At 33.6% G+C, this 23,734-nt stretch overlaps 1 protein-coding gene across 1 annotated transcript; it reads left to right on the forward strand.

Annotated features, from left to right (window-relative positions):
- The first annotated feature begins 3,469 nt into the window (after positions 1-3,469).
- Positions 3,470-4,012, forward strand: LOC132270443 (UDP glycosyltransferase 9-like). Its single transcript, XM_059771624.1, has one exon. It carries the CDS (start codon positions 3,491-3,493, stop codon positions 4,010-4,012), a length of 522 nt encoding a protein of 173 aa, XP_059627607.1. The 5' UTR covers positions 3,470-3,490.
- The last annotated feature ends 19,722 nt before the right edge of the window (positions 4,013-23,734 follow it).

A 23,734-nucleotide genomic window follows, 5' to 3' on the forward strand; every position in this document is an offset into this window, starting at 1 on the left:
AGGATATGTGATATCATTGATTTATTATCTGAAATCTGAATAATTGACAGATCATATGTTTTGGGAACTTGGTGGTAATTTTACTACACTTAGTTCGTGGAACTTCATTGAATTGATCTTTGTTGTTTCTATTGATACATATAATCTTGTGGAGTCTACATTCTCATTGATTTCAATTTACAAGAATTATATGGTTGGTTGCTTCCTACTTCTAGGATATGTCTTCCTTGAGACCCTTGTTAATTTGTGACAAAAAGGGGGAGAGATACTTTTGCATTAAGGGGGAGAAATACTTTTTGCATTAAGGGGGATAACTATTGTTCATTGTATTCCATTGCATTGACATTCAAGCATTATTAGCTTTGTTATTTTATGTTTGTGTTTATTTTCTTGATTAATCTTCACGGGTAGTTGTGTTTGAGCTAATGTGCAGATTACAGGTTGCTACATGTGTTGAAGCTTCACGAGGTTCAAGAAAATGTCCGCGATTTATTTCCTTTAACAATCATTGTAATTTACTTTCCTGCTTGGGTAGATTGCTGAATTGTTTTTAGGGTTTTGACACGAAATTGCCAAAGGGGGAGATTGTGAGATATATATTTTGTAATTGGCTAATTTCATTATCAAAACAAGTCCGATCGAGTTCTAATTTTCGGCTCAAAATTTTGGAGATTGAAGATCGGATGCGGATTTGAAGAAGTTCAAGTGTTCATGAGATACTACACTCCGAGATGATGAGAACAATGCTATAAGAAGTTTTGAGAGGTAGTAAGAACATTTAGGAAAGGTTTTGAAAGGTTTTGAACAAGATTTTACATTCTGTCCATCTTGAACTGGTTCAAGATTTATCGAACAAGTTCAACTTGAACTGGTTCAAAATTTATCGAACAGGTTCAACTTCAGCAGAGTGGCAATTTTAGAGTCTGTCCATCTTGAACCGGTTCAAGATTTATCTAACAGGTTCAAGACGTCCTGGTACTATTTTAACTTCAGTTTCCTTCTTCTGAATGTTTCCTTTTTTATCCCAACTTCCTTCTAAGTCCTATGCACAAAATTTATCATATTTTCTAAGGGATTAAGGCTTTCAAAACTCTATATAAACCATGTCATATACATTGGTTTATTCATGGCTTTAGAAAAAATCAATTTTATATTTTGAGAAAGCCTTCTAGAGAGAGAAAATTCAGAAAATTAAATCTGATTATTCTGAATTTATTTATGAGAGCATACACATATATATTCATGAGTGATTTAGTGGTGTTATTCTCTATCTCATCGGAATCAGAGCTATACTGAAGATTCAGATATTCCAAATGAGAAGCAGGATTTAATTCTTCTACAATCGAGTTCAGATCTTGAAGAACAAAAGTAAGCGCAATCACACTTTGAAATGGTTGGAGCATTCGAGGAGTGTTGTCTGATCTACCTGTTACTCTTCTACAAATATCAAGTGTAAGTCTTAGATCAAGTTGCTGTTGGACGGGGAGTCGCAAAGCCAGAGGATTGTCAGCGGTTGGTGTGGTGTAGAGCGATAAGGTGTGAGCCAGAGTCAAAGTTCGGTGTACTTTGTTTCAAACATAGTGGATTGGTTTACTTTGGACTACATAGTTCACGAGGTTTTTCCCATAACAGTTGACGTATTTTATCAACTAGGGTTTCCTCGCTAAAAATCCTGGTGCAATCTCTCTAACTCTAACTTGCTCTACTTTTCATATATTTGTGATTATGGATGTTTAAATTGGTCATATAATTTAATCAATCATAAATTGTGCTAGTTAACCTAATAATCAGATCTAGGTCATAAAGGAGTTAATCATAATTGAAATCAACTAACAGTTTCCGCATCCCGCGTAACTCTTGTTTCACAATATATATATGTGTGTACATAGCCCATTATATAGGGTCGAACCATTGGTCCAGAACAATACAAGGCTAACTGGCTAAATATGCATTTAGCCAATACAAAATAACCCAAACACCTTACGTAAAACTCAACATGGGCAACAAGTGTACAAAATAACCTAACCCAAAATTGGCTACAAATCACTCAGCCCAAATTTGGTTCACTTTGATAATTATTAGCTGGGATTAATGTTGAACTTGTAGGCATGTAAATGAATCAATTCACTTTACCTGTTAATTGATCGAATTTCCTTGAGCTTTGTCAATATCTCTCCACTAGCCTGCTCAAGCTTATTATTTTGCATTCTTATTTATCATTTTATGAAGTCAAAGTCATAATATTTTGAAGAATTAATCAAAAATGTTGACATCAACATGAAAAACAATGTTCATTTACTGAAACTATCTTTACTTTTTTCATGTACCACTATTGTGTACAGTGGTACCAATTTTGTGCAAATAATTAAATAAGTACCACTTTTGTGCACGAAAGTACTATTTTTGGTGAAGACCATGCCATCAAATTTGTCTGCACAAAAAATAAAAACAAAAACAAAAAAAAAGAAAGAAAGAAAGAAAGAAAGTGATACCTTTGTGTACAAAATGGGTACTTGGAAATAGTAAGGGTAGTTTGAGCTAATGAACAATGATTTTTTATATCATGTCAGCATTTTGATCAACTACATTTTTCCGAAATATCATGACTTTGACTCTATGAAATGGTAAATAAAGATCCAGAACTCTATATATGCATAATAATTATAAATTCACTTCAATATATGTATTGCAAACTGCCCTAGAGCTTTTTTTAAGTGCTAGTTAGTGAGCAGGTATTTGGTATGTCTGGTGTACCGTGTACCGGGCACATCACAACCGTCAATATTGTACACACGCAGGAACAGACGGCTACGATGTGCCTGGTGCACTGGACACACCGTAATTTTTTTTTTCGAATTTTAAAACACACCGTAAATATTCTCCTGGTTAGTAAGCCAAAAACCTGAAATTAACGAAAATTTGTGACTCCAAGAAGTATAGCAGCATTTCTAGCAAGCATAATTAATTAATCAACTATTTTTACTTACATGCACAAGAGTGGTACTTAGAAATAGTAAGGATACTTTGGACTAATGAACAACATTTTTTCTTGTTCACATTAACCGATCAACTTCATTTTTTCAAAACATTCTAATTTTTACTCCATAAAATAATAAATAAAGATCCAAAATTCTATATATACATAATCATTATAAATTTCACTTTAATGAATTGCAAATTGCCCTATAACTTTTCTTAAGTGCTGATTAGTGCGGGTGCACCGGTCATTCACAACTATTCGTATTGTACACGCACGTGAATGGATAGTTACGATATGCCCGGTGTGCCCTTATATATTTTCTTACTTAGTAAGCCAAATACCTCAAATCTAATGAAACTTTCGTGATTCCAAGAAGTATATAAATATTTCTAGCTAGCATAATTAATTAATCAACTTACCTAGCTTCCTTTTAAGTAATTAATTAGGTAGTAAAGTCGATTGGTAGCTAGTGGCAAATGATGAAGCTTGGCCAACCTAGGGGAATTGCAAATGGAGGAACTGGCGTGGGGCCTAATGACGAGCAGCAACACATACAGCTTCTTGTGGGTAGTCAGAGCTTCCGAAGAGAGTAAGCTTCCGAGCAATTTCAAGAACGCATTGGATTCGAAAGGTCTAGTCGTGAATTGGTGTCCTCAGCTGGAAGTTCTGGCTCATCAGGTCGTGGGGTGTTTCGTAACTCACTGTGGATGGAACTCAACACTCGAGGCCTTGAGCTTGGGAGTGCCGATGGTGGCAATGCCACAGTGGACGGATCCAACGACTAATGCGAAATGTATTGTGGACTTATGGAATGTAGGGGTGAGGGTCAGGGTCGACAGTGAGAAGGGAGTTGTCAGCAGAGACGAGATTGAGTTGTGTGCAAGACACGTCATGGAGGGAGAGAGAGGGAATGAGCTTGAAAACAATGCTGTCAGGTGGAAGGAATTGGCTAAAGAGGTTGTCGATGAAGGTGGAAGCTCCGATAACGACATTGAGGAAATTTGTTTCAAAATTAGTATGCACGTAACATGATCAGTATAATAATGATAAATAGTAAGAAAGTATCCGATAAAATCAGAGTAGGGAATAACATTATAGTGACGTAATTAATATAATAATATCATCATTATGTCATCTCTTATTTACATAAATTTAGTCGGATGTGTCCGACTCTATAATATATATATATATATATATATATATATATATGGATATTGATTCTCTATCTCTAAACTTGCTTCAACAATGATTTCATATTTATTTTTCACGGAAAATGAGTCAGTAGATTAATCTATTTCCTTATAATAATAATAATCACGGTAAATCACCTAATAATCATGACTTTTAATGCAGGTTTCGGAAAAAGAGATCAATAAACATATGATTTATTTGCAACATGTAATATCCACATACATTACATGTAATTAAGGAAATATAGATCTCTAATTAATAAACAATAATGAAAATAATATTTCAAAGGGAAAAAAAATCTAAATTTTGGAATTAAATTCTGTTTTTCATGCTTGATCGGATCGGATCTTTCAATTTTCAAATTCTAGATCTTTTTTTTTTTTTTTCGTAATTGAAGGGTTTAAATTTCTTTAGACAACAAGTGCAACAAAAGAGTACGTAGATAGAAACCGAAGGTAGAATTAAATTCGTTCCAATTTTAAATCTAAAACTTCGAAATGGTACCATGCAAAACAAGGATACTGTGTTATCACTCATGTAAAAGAACCAGATGTCTTGCATCTTTGAGTATAGCAAAGGAACTCACAAGCATATATGAGTATGTATAATAGAGGTAGACTTTATCTTAATAATCTTCCTACTAGTGGACCTTAAAATTTTGTTTTTTGGTAATTTGGACCTTAAAATTAGTTGGCTTGGAATCACTATATTAATGAAATTCAAACAAATTGAGCTATTGTTAGCTACTTCGTTGTCATCTTTGTATTTATCCGTATCAACCTGATGGAGGCCAAGGCACGACCCAAGAACTGAAACCATATATGACCCGCACTTACTATTGGAGAAGGGAAAAAAGAAGATAGAATTAGAGATTTTAGCAAATTAGGGTTTTTATTAATGCTTATTGATATTTTTTTATAATTTTGAATTTTAGGATTTTTTTGTTATTTTATGTTTTAGTGGTTGGTTAATATTTTGCTAATCACACAATTAGCTTTGGGATTGTTGAATATAATATTGTGAGTTTGAGAACTCTCCTTTAGGTCATCTTCTCCATCGTGTTCTTGCTTTTCTCAGACCCTCTTCATCAATTTGTCTTCTCTCCTCCTTCCTCTGTCTTCTAGCCTTCGCTCTCTAGTCTCATCAGTCTTCTCTTTCTCATCCGCTTCTTTCTTTCTGATTCTTTTTTTAATTAGCTATCTAAATAATGTTTGTCCTAAGTCAAACTTAGTCCGCTACATGATTCTTTTTTTTTTGCACTATTTTCTAAACACAAGTCATTTCTCCTTTTAGGTTTAAGTTTTTTAAAATAACTTTTTATTACTTCATCCATATTAGTTTTGGTGAACCTCTTGTCGCTTACCTTTAACACAGACCAAATTCCCTTATAGTACTAGTGCATCTATATAGTCTATGTATTGTTTATAAATAATATACTTGTGCTGCAAAGTAACAGAGATGGCGAGCAAGGGTGCCCACCCAAAAAATAATAATAATTCTATTACTATAGACAATTTTAGTTAAGTTTAAGAAAAAATTTATTACTAGTATTAGTTTATTCAAATATTAACCTACTCTGTTAATAATTTCTGAATCCACCCCTTATGGCGACAGTTTAATCATATTAAGTTTCTTTCTCAAACTACCATTAATCTAAAAATTAGGGAAAAAAACTCATTTAAATAAATAAAAAGGTGGCCATGGGAATTAACTTTTCTCAATCACCAGTGACATTGCTGTTATGTTCTTCAATTATAACTTACCTAGTCTCTAACATCCGACATTTAAAACCTGTCATAGGCACACAAAAAAAAAAATGGGAAAACCTTAATGTCGACAAAATTTTGTGGGGTTTATCCATGATAAATTTAATCTACTACAAAATATGAGTTGTAGGTTAATTTAAATTGTTCAATCAGCCCAAATTCTAATGGGTCACCTCAAATCATTTCACTAGTCCAAACCCACCTCAAATAGGTTAGTTAAATAAATAAATAATTATTTCCAATAAAATATAATTGGAGATAACTACTATAATGGATAATTATCACAATATAATATTAAAAAAATATTATAATTGTGTGATTAACAAGAAATAACATATGTCATCATCCTATTTATCAAAGAAGTCTATAAATAGAGACACGATGGAGGGAAAAGAGAATACTAAGACTTAACGAGAAAAGAACAAGACTCAAAGAGAGAGAGTATTGAAACTCTGTCAAACTCAATATTCTCTCAACACCCAAACTTTGAAGAAGAACAATAAGCATATCTAAAGTCGTACCGTTCTTTCTCAAATTTAAAATTTAAAGACAAAGAACAACAAATACATCCAAAGTCGTGCCGTGCCTCCTGAAATTCAAACTCTGAAGACGAAATACAACAAGCACATCCAAAGTCATACCATTCTTCCTCCAATTCAACAAATTTGAAGACTCTAAAGGCGAAGAACAACAAGCACATTCAAAGTCGTGCCGTTCTTCCTCAAGTTCAAACTCTGAAGATGAAGAATAACAAACACATCCAAAGTCGTACCGTTCTTACTCTAATTCAACAAATTTGAAAACTCTAAAGGTAAAGAACAACAAGCACATTCAAAGTCATGTCGTTCTTTCTCTGTGATTCAACGAGTTTGAAGAATCATCAGACAATATCTTTGAGATCAAGCTTCTTCACCCATTGATAAAAAATCAACTGGGGCCTTCCTCAACTACAAATATTTAAAGAAGATTGTCAACACAAATCAATTCAAGATTAAGCTTCAACAACCCTTGAATCCAACCAACAAAGAAGATTGAATTAGAGGATACTTTATTTCTTTTGTAAAGCATACCTCAGAGGATTGTACTTTTTTTTCTATAAATCAATAAAATCATTATTTGCTCTATGTTTCATTCTTTTATTTACAGACACGAAATTTGTGTGTACAAATTTCTTGCATGCCCGGTGGGACATCCTCTGCCTCCCATATCTTTCTCCTACATCAAATCCTATGGCTTCTGACAAGATTCGGGCAAAAAAAATAATAATAATACCACCACGGACATCATAGCCATGACGAACAACATCAATACTACCACAAATGGTGGTAAGAAGGTTGCAACTTCGTCAAGTGGTACCAACATCGTTGCAAGTTGAATTATGTAAAATATAGCCAAAGTATTCGTTCCCATCAAAAGGCAGCACGATGCGGTGAGAGTCAACTCTATCAAATCCGATAAAACTATAACTCAAATTCATACCACCTTTGTCTATTTGGGGGCAAGGAAGAAGGTTCAACACATCTCGAAAAAATTGATGTCAAATCGTATCTCAGATCATCCTTTGAAAACCTTCTCAAAGGTTGCTCCAGTCAAAAGTACGTCAAAGTTTAAGGCTGGTCCACCCAAGGCCAAATATTTTTTTCTTACTCTGCCACTATGCCGGTCACAATGACGAGTACTACCTTGTACAAAGAGCAATTGGTGAGTATGACTTGTGCAATTGAAAGACTATAACAGATTCTCAAGGAGCAAAATCTAAAAATTGTCTCACTGACAAAAAAAATAAAAATTATGTGACGTTGTTAAGTCAAGCAAAGGCTGAATTCCTCATTTTCATTCCACGCCAGAGATCACTCCAATTGAAGATCAAAATGTCATTTCCGCCACTACTCAAATGGCTAATCAAGCAGTCGAAGCTGCCTCCATCGCCTCACTTTTTTGTCCAACAACTTCAAGACATGATAGTAAATTGCATAAGAGAATAACACAGTGGCGTCCCTCAAAATGCTCACATGTACTCAAACCTTCTACACAAAGAATTGATAGCTTAAAAATGCCAGTGGGGTATCAACCACCAAAGTTTCAACAGTTTGACGGAAGAGGCAATCCCAAGCAGCATGTGGCACATTTTGTGGAGATCTACAATAATGCTGGCACGGAAGGAGACATTTTAGTCAAGCAGTTTTTTCGTTCCCTCAAGGGGAATACGTTTGATTGGTACATAGACCTCAAAACTAGAAATATTGACAGTTGGGAACAGTTAGAGCAAGAATTTCTCAATCGCTTCTATAGTACTCGCAGAATAGTGAGTATGTTAGAGCTTACTAACACCAAACAAATGAAGGACGAGTATGTGGTGGATTACAACAACCGTTAGCGATTTCTAAGTCTTAACTGCAAAGCTCGTTTGTTTGAAATTTTTGCAATTGAAGCGTGTATGCAAGCCATGCGTTGGGAGTTTCTTTACATTCTACAAAGAATTAAGCCTCGCACATTTGAAGAGCTTATCACACAAGCCTATGATATGGAGCTTAGCATAACAAGTCATGGCACTAGAGAGGATGTTCCTAAAATACCCGACAACCTTCTTGAAGATGAGGGAAGTGAGTCCGAAGAGGAAGACAAAATACTTCCTAACTTGGCGGATAATGAAGTAGCTACATCTTTTATTACAAGCATCTTCTATAGAGACTTGGATCAAGAAACGCATCATGCTACTACAATGACTTCAACTGAAGGTGCTCAGTCGGAAGGGAAGGAAATCATGGTAGAAGACCAGACTTGTCAAGAAAACCAAATTTCAAGTACAAGAAATTTGAGGCAGTCCTTTCAATAGTTAAAACTTGAACAAAGAAAGGTTTGCAATAACCTTTCAACAAAGTCGTCAAAGAACAAAAGAACTAAGCAAACAGGGGTCAAACACTCCGTATGAGCCACATTCCAAGGCCTTTCAAGTCCAGTGGTGAATGATAAGTGCACAAAACTTGTTATTTTATACTCAAAAATAAATGTTTAATTAATATTTTTTATTAGTTAAATGTTCTTATCCCTACTTTTCATGTGTTTTATAGGTGGTGTGGTGTCGCAGGTGTGCACCAAATTGCAATGAAGTGTGTAGTGTGGCCAAGTTTAAATTTATAGAATGTCACTACCACTACTAACTATTAATGTAGCTAGAGTAAGTAGGGATCGTCCCAAGGGATATGGAGTGTATTTTTTCTTGGAAATCAATGTTGGATTAGTAGGTTGAATGATCAAAGATGGTTTGGTGGTTGAATTGGACTACGATTTAAACTAAATAAATGCAATGTAAGGCAATTAAAGTAAAATGAGGTGTAGAGAATATAAGAGAGGAGTCTTGGGACTTAGAGTTCACCACTAAGTATTACCTTCCTAGACATTCAATGTTTGATGGATTAGGGAGATTATATGTTATAAATGAAAGTGTGTGCCATTAATTGAATTAACAAGCATGTATGGCCAAGTAAGTATACATTGTCTAGTAAAACTAGTAAATAACACAACATATCAAATCAAGCCATTATTCTTTTCCTTAAGTCCACAATTAATGCACATCATCAAATTAGAGAAATATACTACTTGCATTCATAAGCATGGAACATCAAAAAACAAGTATGAATTATCCTCCTATCTAAGAAAATAAGGCAACTACACTATAACTAAACTAGTGACATAAAAATTAAACTAATTAAATTAAAGAGGAGGTATAATCCATCAAGAAATAAGTATGTAATATCAAATAAACCACAAGAGTAATCTATTTAAGCACCATGCCTTGACCATCACTAGATTCATAGTATCAACACACATAGACATGCATCAATGTCACAAAATCTAGAAATAACACCTGAACATTTATCCTAGCATACATAGACATATATATAGAATTAAATGATCAATTGAAAGTATTAAGCAACACAAATCATTGTAGAAACAAGATTCATATATATATATAAGATGTCAAGACAAGAATTACAACACAAATCCCCTTAAATTACAAAGCATCAAAGTCTAGGAAGCATGCTTAGGGCTATCTCTAGCCCCAAGAGAATGGTTTAGCCACTCATTGATGTTGTCATCTAACCCTCAAGGGTTATCTCCATGGTATAAATGATCTTCTTTTTCTTGGTAGAAACCCTAGATGAGTGGAAGAACTTTCCCAAATGGTGTGTATCTTTCTTTCTATCTCTAAACTCCTCCAACCTCTATGTTGTATATGGTTCCTTATGATTGTATTTATGGTTCCAAAAGGTTAAAATCCTTATATAGGTAGCTCAAATATCGCACCCAATGGTCAGACCTCGTGCACTCGGACCTCCAAATGATTGCACAACGAGCACACCTTTTAATTGGCTGGAACTCTATTTTTCTCGCATTTGAGGCAGTTCAATCGATCACAAGGGTGCTTCGGTCAATCGAACTATGGCGGTGCCTTTTTGAATAATGACAAAGCTGAGATATTTTTAGGAAAAGGACAAAAGTGGTAGGTGAGAATAAGATCAAAATGTTCGATCGATCGAAAGGAATGTTGGATCGATCGAATAGGGAATTTCCTAGAGATAAGGACAAAATGCTTGATCCATCTTGGTATGGTTGGAACGATCATTGTGTGATTGATCTAAGCTTTCTTCGATCGATAGAAGAGGGCTTCATTTCACCACTTTACTTCCACTTTGCTCATTTCTTCCACTAAGCTTGAGATTGCTTCTTTTATGCTCTAATTCAATTGAATTAACTTATTTTGGGGATAAGTGCCTAAAAAGGGAAATAACATGAAATTAGACTAAAACGGAAGAATAAGATAGAATAAGGTCGTAGAACGTTCAAGCTTAAGGGGTTAAAATGCGCACTTGTCAGCGCTTATCATTAGGGTCTAATTTTGAAATGAAAAGAAAAGAGGCAAAAATGGCAAAGATACGAGAAATTATGACTGCAAAAAGGATGAGAGTTTATTTATAGTTAAAGAAGAACATCAGAAGCATTATAGGAGAGATGGTCCAGTGCACAACTAGCTTTGAAGAGGTCTCGAGTTCAAGACTTGAGTAAAGCATAAATGATCTTTGTTCGAATCAAATATCAAAAATTCAAATTAAAAAAAAAAAATCAAATTTAAAATTGGGCTCCATTAAATCAGCAGCAAATATTAGTTCAAATTGGAAAGCAACTAGATTTTAACAGTTTTTAAATATCATTTTGATTTTTAAATTTTAAATTTCCCTCTTGTAATTTGATTTTTAATTTTTCTGTTTTCCTCCCAACTATTCATTTCTAACCTCTATAAATATAGTAGAGGGATGTAGATAGAGGGTTACAAAAGAATAGAGTGGACTTAGAGATTTTTTGTATTGTCTTGCATTCTTTTCTTGTAATTTCTTTTTCTCAATCAATGAAAACGTTTTTTTTTTTTTTTATGTATGTGATCTATTTTCTTGTTAATATGCTAGCTTAAACACCTCCTCTCAAGGGAGTGATGAAGCTACCATAGTTGAAATATAAATGATTTTCTTTCACTTATTGTATTATTTTTCCTCTTAAAAATATTTATTTTTTTATTCTTTTATTATGGGTTTTATGTATAAAAGAATAGAGGGAGGATTCTCCGTGTTTGTCAAATAATGGTAATTCGGAGAATGCTTACTTCTATTTACCTTTTTAGCAAAGCTAAACAGATTAAATAAAAAAATGCTCTTTCATATATAAGCAAGTGTTATTTAATACTATATTTTCCTTCATTTTTCCAAGTTGTAATTGGATTGGTGAAGTGATTTTCTTATTAGAGGAAAATTGACAAAAATAAGAAATTTGTTTATATGAAGCCGTGGTGGAGGATTCTCTTCCCTTGAGATTTATCCATCACTTGATTAAAGTTATTTATTTACTCTTAGTTGTTTTTTTAGTTTCATTGTTCAAAAATCAAAAAAAAATTTAAAATTTCTGTTGTCTATCCCATAAATTTTGGCTTTGACTTTGAGTTCATAATGATTGGTTCGACCCTGCTTATTCTATATAATTTTTATTTTAGTTTTTACATGTTTTTCTTTATTTTTGTGTATATGAAGTGTAGAGAATCAATGATAAAATCCATAAAACCTACACTCCGTCAGTGAAATGTGGGTAAAATTCCTTCCCATCTGTCAAAGGGGTCTACATATCTTCTCAAGCCTCAAAATAATAAAGACGTCTTTACAAAGGAACAAGAGAAACAAAGACATATCTGAAGAGATGAATCCAGAGGATTTGCATCAAAGAAACATTATGAAGATCCATCAAGTTTTCTCAAACAACTTCAAGTAAGAAGATTCACAACAATGTGCTTGCTTGGAGAATAAAGAAGAAATTTCACAATAGTCTTGAAAAGGTCTCTCAATAGATATTTTATATGGAAACAAATAGATGATGTCTTACGAACCACTTTTTCAAACTGTCCCTAACGTGTGAAAAGACAAAAGCCTCGAGGAAGAAAGTGATCAACAAGAACACAGTCGTCTTTAATCCCAGATGGAACAAGAATTTCTAAAAATCAAAAGGTTGAAGGAAGGAAAAATTTGGGGACCAAAGCCAAAGATGATGCCTGGATCAAATCGCTGCTGAACAAAAATTTATAGGTTAAAATTCAATCTTCCTGCATGGGCATGATAAACGAAATTCCTCTTCCCTCAGGGTGGGGAGATGAGTTTAAAGAATATGATTCTCTTCAAATAGAGAAAGAGATAAAGCAAGAAAATAATCTGCAAAATGACATCGAGCTAGTCTATGCCTTCTAGTACAAGCTTGGATTGTCGTCTGATTCTTGCAAGGTTGAAGAAAATTGAAGCTGAAATGCTCCCCGATACGAGCTTAAATTATCGATGACACTCCTTGACATGAGTATAAATTTTTTGATTGAAAAATAAAATCAAGAACTCCTTGAAATGAGTATAAACTACTTGAAAAAAAAATAATAATAAAAAAAAATAAAAATAAAAAAAAAAATAAAACCTCATTAACACGAGTTTAAATTGTCTGTCTAAAAAAAAAAAAAAATCCTTGATATGAGTGTAAACTGTCTCCCAAAAAATAAAAACAAAAACTCCTTGACAGAGTTTAAACTGCCCCCCCCCCCCCCCTTCCAAAAAATACTCCCTCCATCCCATAAAAAATGTCATGTTTGGGGAACTGTGAGTCACAATGAACATAACACTTTTTATGGAATAGATGGAATAGTATTTTGAACTACATTATAACTTGATCCTTATTCAGGGAATGTAGGCATCTTGGAGGTGTATTCCAAGTTCAGTCAACCAAACAAAAAAAAAAAAAAAACTGTTCCCCTCCTCGATCCCCACCCCCCAAAAAAATAAAAAAAAAAAGTATTTTGAACTACGTAATGACTTGATCCTTGTTCAGGATACGCAGACGTCTTAGAAATATGTTTTAAGTTCAGTCAACTGAAAAAAAAGCTGCAAAGATGGCAAAGTTTGTTCGTTATATGATATCAAAAGTGCTCATCATACCTATCAACTTGGTTTGTTGTCAAGATGTTGTCGCTGTCACATGATATCGAAAGTGCTCGTCGAACCCTATTAACTTGGCTTGCTATGAAGATGTTTCTGTCACTTATCACACGATATCAAAAGTGCTCATTGCACCCTGTCAACTTGGCACGCCACCAAGCTAGGTGTAGCTGTAAAGGAAATTTTGGCCCGTCTCCAAGTTTTGGCTGCAAAAGAAACTTTTGGCCTGTTGCCAAATTGAAGCTACAAAGGAAAACAATTTGGTCATCACCAGAGTGTAGCTACAAAGGAAAAACATGGTCCGTTGCTACAAAAGGAATAACTTGGTCCCTAGCCAAAGTGTAGTTGCAAAGGAAAAAAATTTGGCCCGTCGCCAAAGTGTTGCTGCAAAGAAAATTTAGCCTATCGCCGAAGTGTAGTTGCAAGAGAAAATTTGGCTTGTAACCAGTGTAGATACAAAGAAAATTTTAGTTCATCACCAAATTTTAGATTTGGACCATCGCCAAACTATTGTTGCAAAGAAAAGAAAAAAGAAAAAAAATGATAGTATTAGTTATGAGATAAAAGAAATGAAAAGAAAAGATATGAAATGATAGTATTAGTTATGAGAGAAAAGAAAAGAAAATAAAAAATAACAATAATCTCTATTTATGTTTGGATAGATAGAAAAGAAATGAAATGAAATGATAATATTCTTATTTGGATATGATAGAGGGGAGAACATAAGAGAAATTAAGAATAACAACCAAATAACTACCATGTCATTTTAAATAGATGTGATATGAGTGGAATAATAATTTTCTCCTTTTAATTGTTGAGTACAATTTCAAAATTATGAAAATATTACTTAAACACTATCATTTCTCTTTCTATCTTCTCATTTTTGGAGAGATATGAAATGAAGGATGAGGAATGATAATTATCCCTCCCCATCTCTCTCTATCCTCTCTTTTCTCTCATTTTTAACCAACCAAACGTACCCTCACTATCATTTCTTTTCTTTTCTCTCCATGTCCCTCCAAATATACCATATCCAAATGTTCCCTTAAGGGAATCTCCAAGCTGAAGTATGTTATTACTGGTGGAACCTATGCAACATCTGCCATCATATGTTTGATTATGATATTATTACTAGGGGTGGCCATCGGATTAGGTATCAAACTTAATGCAATCCGCTCCCAACGCCAAAGATAATGCCTTTTCTTTTATGCCATGTTTTATAATTTTCTTGAAATTTTTTCATGCTAATTAAATACACTCAATCCGCTCCCAACGCCAAAGATAATGCCTTTTCTTTTATGCCATGTTTTATAATTTTCTGGAAATTTTTTCATGCTAATTAAATACACTATATAAAACATACTTTCTTTTCATGCACTTCATTTTCGTTTACTTTCACTTTCCACTATTAATTTTCGTCTAACCAAACAAAATAAAAATAGAAATAGAAATAAAAGAATCAATGAAAATTTTCTAAATATTATAGAAATTTGGATTGTAGGAACAAAAAAAAAACTACAATGAATTTTTTTCATTTTTTTATAAAGTCTTATGAGTTTGCAATAATGTCCATTATTTTCCGGTATGTTTTATGCTATTCAAAATATACTATAAAAAATGTATTGACTTCACTTTTTTAACTTTCATTTTCTACTATTACTTTCCATATAACCAAAGAGAGCCTTAGATTTCTTGAGGAACGGTATAATAAGAGTGTTTATTAATTGATGCCAGAACTTCCCAAACCTAAACACTTATTAACAAGGAATTGGCTACATTCTTGAGCAGTAGAGTTCATAGGAAATTTTATCAATTGATGCCCGCGTTAATCTGATTCAGGAATATTCAATTTTTTGCAAGACATATCCACTGTCCTAATGCTCATCTGTCATTAACTTTTCATTTTTCATCCTAAATTCATGATCTACCTGCCAACCACTAATCAAAACACAAAGTTTTCATTTTTCATACTAAGGATATACCTACCAAGTTACCGACTACTAATCACAACACAAACTTCTCACTTTTCATTTTTTATTGGCAAGTAAACTTTTCATTTTTTATTTGTTAGTACACTACTCATTTTTCACCAATTACAAACCTACCTCACTAACAGCTATATATTGTTGGGGATTTTGGATAAATTTATAAAATCTCATATTTAAGTCCATTCACATAATCTTATGAAAATTCACTTTGACTAAGACATTCATATCATAGTGTAATTATACCACAATATATATAATATAAATAAAACAATATATAAAGTAATACGCCAGTAAAATATATAAAATCAATAAGAGGTGTAAAGAAACTTTTGGCCTGTTTAATGGAGAGGCACGCAGTATGCGCTGTCCTAAAGCTTTTACAGTCTCCTTACTTACAGGTTGTGACGACTATGAAAGGCTCTAAGATACAACTCTAGTGTCCTCTATAAGCACGTTCACAGAGAGACGAATCACAAGTCTTTGTGTCATTTTGCCCATAAACTCAGATATATATATATATACATATAATATTTTGGTGGAATGAAATAGAGGTTTAAACAGAAAAGAAATATAAAGGATGGAAGTAAAAACCGTATAAAATCTATTATAATAACCATATATTTATAGGCTATTTTCACACCCTTAGCCAATAGACACAACTAGTCATAAGGGGTCACACCTCTTCAAAAATAAGTTTTAAAAACTTTTATATTTTATTCAAAAAACCTAACAATCCCCCACAAGTTTTTAAAACTTCAAACTTCAAAATATCATATAAAGATATAAATATAGATATATGAAAAAATAAAAATAACTTGGCAACTGAATACTATGCAATAAGAGTCTTCCGAACTTGAACTTGTACTTAGTGTTACTGTCTCTATCTTGAGGAACTCGAGAGACTAGGTCATGAACTCGGCCCCTTGAATCAGACTTCAGCATGTAGCACACAAAGTATTGACTTAAGACTTGGTTAGCGATGTAGCGCTATTAATGGCCATGCGCTGGTATCTTGATTCTTATGAGAGTTGCTAAAGAATAGCCCAATTCTCATAGTCGCGGCCTCACGACTACTCTAACTTAGGTGAGTCCTCCAAAGGTACGTGTGACCAATACCTTGCAAAAGTTTGCTTGCCTCGGGCTCATTCAGGGCAAATGCCCTTCCTAACATCACACTAAGCAGCATTAGTGCCATAGGGATGGATAAGAGTTAATCTTCATGAGAAACTTCCTAAAAATATAGTGCTGTAGATAAGTCACGCAGTATGGATTGCTTCTACCCGTTGAACCTAATTCATGGGATCTCCAATCACAAAGGACGGGTTACTTCCGAATGTGACTCCTTTGGGGCTTAAGCCCATCCCCCTCGACACTTCTAGGACTACGCTCCTAGAAAAATAAGACATATATCATCAGTCTCATTATTATTTTCTTTCTCTAGAGAGTTCTAGGACTACACTCCTAGAAAGAAAAGACACTTGGTCTTTTTATTTTAATTCATCTTTGTAGTGCATGTATCTTCCAACTTGTATCGTTAGCCATTGACTTGAATCAACTGTTAACCTATCTCAAAGGCTAGAACAACACAACAATTAATTCATAAATTTTTTCTCTAGAAATAAAATTATAATCAGTCCCTCTGCATAGAGTAGCATACTGAAAAAATTTAACTCATGCCAAAGAAGAGCATTCTCATCATCACAAAAAATTCTTACAATAATGATACATATAATTTTGCACTATATATACCCCCACATTTCAAGGTATTAAATAATTATATTCAACAAAATTTTATTACCAAATTCAATGTCAGATAGTTTTCACCATCTTATCCTTATAATACATAGTCTATATTATTTTACTTTCATATTAATGTAATATCTAAAAAAGATCTGTGATATGCGTGTATTTCTTTATATATAATATATGGGTGATGCAATTTCGATTAGTATACATTAATGTATGAAAACATTATAAGTAACATTAAATTTTTTTTTTTTTTTTTTTTTTTTTTTTTTTTTTTTAATGTTATCTCAATCTGCATCTTCATATATATATATATATATATATACACACACACCCACACACACACACACACATTGGTATACTAATATAAATTTCTAAGTTATCATAAAGTAGTTAGATAGAGCATTTATTAAGTTGAATCCCAATATACTTGATTCCCAGAAAAATCGATGTATGTTGTATAATGTATATCACGAGTCATGACAACACTAAAGTTGCATTACATATGAGTATGATACAACAATCACTTACATAGACCATATATACAAGCTGAAAAAATTAACGACTATTTTATGAAATTTTCAGTAACACAAACAAAGTTTTATTGAATTGGGATAGAATATAAAATAAGAAGATTTAAATTTTCAAATACACCTCTCTCTCTCTAAAGAGATGTCACTTTTCTAACTGTACGATAGACAGAAAACATAGTCACCCTTCTTATTTGGGTATCCTTTGAACTTAGAAAACTTATTTCAGTCAAACTCCTCTGTAATTCAGATTTTCATACCATTAACAATAAATTTCAAATAGAATTAGTAACAATGAAATAATAATTGTATATATACATGTATGCGTATACAAAAACGTAGCGTTCTAACCACTCTGTATATATATATATATATATTTAATTTTTCTTTTTTTCTTTTAAAATTTTTAGAAATAATTTCAGAGATGGATATTCCAATAAGATTAATTAAATCTCACTCCCAATTAAAGTAAATAACTTAGTAATTAGGTTTAACAGTATATGGACTCATTGTATGATTTAGTTTCACTAGATTACTTTTCTAAAAGACACGATTTATTTTTTTCATCATATTTTTATTCAACGGTAATTAACTTCCAGAAGACAAACTTCTTTTAGAATTCAAAATGAAAAAGGAGTGACAGTTTAAACACTTTTGTAAAAGACACGACTTTTACTAACGATTGTACACTAGCTATACTGCTCATAGATAGAAACAACAACCTATAGAATTTTAATTTGATATAATCCTTTTAGTATTTTATACAATACTAATTAACCTCTGAACACCTTTTTTTTTAAATAAAATAAAATAAATAAATAAATCAAAAGAAAAAGGAGTTTCAATTTAAACATCATAAAAGAGACACTTCCAAGTGTTTTCAATCACACGGCTCTGCATATATATATATAATAACGTAGTTATAAATATACATCACCTGTTGTGGAAGCAATTGTACTCAAAGTAAAAATCCATATACAAAAGATATCGGACCATGTATGTCGTTAATTTATTTATTTTAAATCTATATAAATATGTAAAAGCTTTATCTTCTAAAACTCGTATATAAACTATCATTAAAATATAAGGCTATAAAACAACTAATACATGGATTAGTAATAAAGGCAGAATAGAATTATAATTGCCAACGAATCACAGACCAGATGGTCTTAGGGCATTTGGTGTCAGAACACACCCCTAAGGACTTAATCACTCAAGCAATCTAAGCACAAACCTGAACTTGATCCTTTTCTACTTCCTTTCATTTGTTTTCTTTTTCATTCACATTGGTGAAGAATTGATTTCTTTTATTGTATTGCATACATACCAATTTTTTTTTTTTTAATGCCTTGGTCATCTAAATTATCAAATCTCCCTGCTTTGCTTAGTTTAACTCAAAACAAAACAAGACTTCCCTTTTTTACCCCACATAATTCATACAAGTGTAGCGTCTCAGAGATCAACATCATTAAACAATAACTATCCTAATAAAGTGGATCACAAGCCACAAACCAATTTCAAAAATTGTCAAGGAGTCCCTTTCACAGTATTTTAGCATACTAACCATTTTTAACCAACATCAGACTGCAAACAGAGTATGCGACAATCAACAGACTCAAACACATGCTTATAACATCAACTATCAAATCATGTCCTAGTGTAATCAAAAATTAAAAATTTTCCAACACAACCTTACCCCCAAACTTAATGTGCACATTGTCCTTAATGTGTGAGAACAAAAGAGAGTTAGAAAGATATTACCATACAAGCAGACCAGCAAAGATATGACAAAATAATGCATAGACGGGTAAAACTGAGTTTCCAGCATCGCCTCCTTCAACATAGTGGTTCCTCTCAAGACCACCCAATGATGCTTTCAGTCAAATTACCCCAAAACTTAATCTATAGTATCTAGCAAAATCAATAAACTCCAACACATATCAGAGTATCAAGTATATGGAGTAATCATAGAGAAATATCACAATGAACTGAAATATCAACACAAGGAAAATATAAGCAAAAAACATGTATATATATAAAAAATCAGTACAATGCTTTTGAAAGAAAGATTTAGGGTTTCTTTTTATTTTAAAGTACAAATGCTCGAGCCTCAAGTTTAAGGCTCGAGCATGGCTGCTGAAAACCCTAAAGTTAACGATGATGGAGGGCTCGAGCTTAGCGTGTGTAAGCTCGAGCTTTTAGCTGCTGATGCTCGAGCCCCAACTTTTAGGCTCGAGCATTGAGACAATTTTTTTGAATTTTATTTTTATTTTCTTTTTCTTATTTAACCCAAACCTAAACTAAACTATAAATAAAATAACCCTAAAAATTACTAAAACCTAGAAAAATAACTAATTAAAACACAGATTAAAATAAATAAAAATAACAATGAAATAAAAGTACGGTACAACATACAAATGCTAAGTTTAACATCGACAGCTCGACAGCATGCTAAGTTTAATGTCGATAGCTCGACGTAAACTGATCTCTAGTCCAAATAAATAGGATCATGAAGTTCTACTGCCTCAACCGTGCCTTTCTGCACACTACCCTCTATATAAGGTTTAAGTCTTTGTCCATTGACCTTGGACAACTGTCCAGTCTTGCAATCTTGTATCTCTATTGCACCGTAAGGTGTAACAGAAATAACCATATATGGATCTTCCCAACGTGACTTTAACTTTATAGGAAAAAGTTTCAGTCATGTATTAAACAACCAAACCTTCTTCCCAGGCTTAAAAGTCTTACGCAAGATATGCTTGTCATGAAATGCCTTAGTCTTTGATTTGTAAACCTTAGCACTCTCATAAACATCATTACGCAATTCTTCGAGCTCAGTTTGTTGAAGCTTCCTGTTAGAACCTGCAAATGTTATATCAAAATTGAGCTTTTTAATGGCCCAGAAAGCTCTGTGTTCTAACTTTACAGGAAGATGACACCCTTTACCATAGACTAGACTGTAAAGTGACATACCAATCTGAGTCTTATAAGCTGTTCGCTAAGCCCATAAAGCATCATTTAGTCTAAAAGACCAATCTTTACGATCTGGCTTAATCGTTTTCTCAAGAATTCTTTTAATTTCCCGATTGGATATTTCTACTTGGCCACTTGTTTGGGGATGATAGGCAAAATCAACTTTATAAGTGATGGAGTATCTTTGTACTAAGGTATGGAAATACCTATTACAGAAATGAGCACCCCCATCACTAATAATAGCTCGTGGCATACCAAACCGACTAAAAATGTTCGTTTGAATGAACTACCATAACCGCGTGATTGACGATTTTAGTAGCCACTGCTTCAACCCATTTAGACACATAGTCAACAACCACAAGAATATATTCATTTTTATTGGACAGAACAAAAAGACCCATAAATCAATACCCCAAACATCAAAAACCTCAATAACTAAGATTGGAGTTAAGGGCATTATGTTCCTTCTGGAAATTGATCCTAACTGCTGACATCTAAGGCATGACCTATAGAACAAGTATGCATCCCGAAAGAGTGAAGGCCAAAAGAAACCACACTGAAGAATTTTCGCTGCAGTTTTCTTTGCACTGAAATGACCTCCACATGCCAAACTGTGACAGAAGGTCAGAGTACTATGAAACTCACTCTCAGGAACACATCTACGAATTATTTAATGAGCACAATACTTGAAAAGCTGAGGATCTTCCCAATAGTACATCTTAATTTGGGAGAAGAATCGATCTTTTTCCTGCTTTGACCAAGACAAAGGAATTTTGCCTATTGTGAGGTAATTCACGATATCAATAAACCAAGGCAAATCCTTATGAGAAACCTCAAATAGTTGTTCATCTGGAAAGGAATCACAAACTGGAAGTGAAGTTGAGGTATCCTCAATCAGAATTCTAGAAAGATGGTCAGCTACAACATTCTCTTACCCTTTCTTATCCCGGATTTCGTAATCAAACTCTTGAAGCAAGAGGATCCATCGAATCAAATGGGGTTTGGTTTCCTTTTTGAAAAGAAGATGTTTCAAAGCAGAATGATCATAATAGACTACGACTTTGGAACCTAATAGATATGATCTAAATTTATCTAAAGCAAAGAACTGTAAGCAACTCTTTTTCAGTAGTGGTATAATTCAATTGTGCATCTGAAAGAGTTTTGGTCGCATAGTATGTAACATGAGGAAGCTTATCTACTCGTTATCCCAAGACAACACCCATAGCATAATCAGATGCGTCATACATAATCTCAAACGGAAGAGCCCTGTTTGGAGGATTCATGATAGGAGTTGAAGAAAGAAAAAAGCGAAGCTTTTGGAAAGCTTCTAGACATGATTAATCAAAGACAAAAGGAGCGTCCTTTGCAAGTAGATTACACAAAGGACGAGATATTTTGCTAAAATCTTTAATGAAGCGTCAATAGAACCCAGCGTGCCCAAGAAATGATCGCACTACCCTTACGGAGGTAGGAGAAAGCAATTTAGAGATTAAATCCACTTTAGCTCTATCAACTTCAATACCTCTCTCTGAAATGATATGGCCTAACACAATTCCTTCTTGAACCATAAAATGGCTCTTCTCCTAACTAAGAATAAGATTGGTTTCCCTACAATGCTGAAGCACTAGGGAAAGATTTTGGAGACAGTTTTCGAAGTTGGATCCGAAAATAGAGGAGTCATCCATAAAGACCTTGAGAAACTTTTTAACCATATCTGAAAAGATAGACATCATACACCTTTGGAATGTTGCTGGCGCATTACACAATTCAAAAGGCATCCGTCTATATGCAAACGTACCGAATGGACAAGTAAAAGTAGTTTTCTCTTGATCCTTAGGATCAATGGCCACCTAATTATAGCCAGAATATCCATTTAAAAAGCAATAATAGCTCTGGCCAGCCAATCGCTCTAAAATTTGATCAATGAATAGAAGTGGAAAATGATCTTTTTTAGTAGCGGAGTTGAGTTTTCGGTAATCAATACACACACACCAGCCGGTGGTGGTGCGCTGTGGAACTAATTCACCCTCAAAATTCTCAACTACTATAATACCTATCTTTTTAGGTACTACCTGAGTAGGACTCACCCACTTGCTATCTGAGATGGGGTAGATTATTCCCGCATCTAGAAACTTCACAATTTCCTTCAAAACTATCTCCTTCATATTAGGATTCAATCTTCGTTGGATTTCTTAAGATGTTCGAGAATCTTCCTCCAAATGAATCTGATGCATGCAAATTGTGTGACTAATTCCTTTCAAATCAGCCACACTCCACCCAATAGCCTCTTTATTTTGCTCAAGAACTTTTAAGAGACTAATTTCTTTGGAACTTGTAAGATTAGAAGCAATAATCAACGGGAGGGTGTCATTTAAGCCCAAGAAAGCATACTTAAGCTTTTCTGATAGTGGTTTAAGCTTAAGCTTAGGTGGAGACTTTAAGGAAGGAATAGGCGGAGTACTAAAAAGTAGTGGAAGAGGCTCTAACCTAGATTTTCATGGAGGAAAATTTGTGATAGGAGTGGAATTGAGCAAAGAATTCACTTCAGCTATTGAAGAATCGATATTAAAATCTTCATAATTAAAATGATTCAGACAAGCTTCTAAAGGATCCTTGGATAAAATAGTTGGGAGTGATTCTTCAACTAACTCATCAATAACATTAAGGAAGAAGCATTCACTATCATCGTGGGGATAATGAATAGCATTAAAGATGTTTAGCTTGACTTTCATATTTCCAAAAGATAAATCCATGGCTCCAGTCCTACAGTTAATGCAAGCATTCTCTGTGGCTAGAAAAGGACGCCCAAGAATAACTGGAATATACTTTTTGGAATCGTGGACTGGTTCTATATCAAGAACTAGAAAATCGACCGGAAAATAGAGCTTGTCCACTTTTATGAGTACATCTTCAACAATACCTCGTGGTTATCTAACAGAACGGTCAGCAAGCTGTAGAACAACCTACGTAGGTTTAACTCTCCCAAACCTAGCTTCTCATACACCAAGTAAGGAATAAGATTTACACTTGCTCCAAGATTAAGAAG

The sequence above is a fragment of the Cornus florida genome, unplaced genomic scaffold (genome assembly GCF_030987335.1).
Source record: "Cornus florida cultivar Cherokee Brave unplaced genomic scaffold, ASM3098733v1 CherokeeBrave_3.0.0_Hap2_Chr08, whole genome shotgun sequence".
Taxonomy (NCBI): Eukaryota; Viridiplantae; Streptophyta; class Magnoliopsida; order Cornales; family Cornaceae; genus Cornus; species Cornus florida.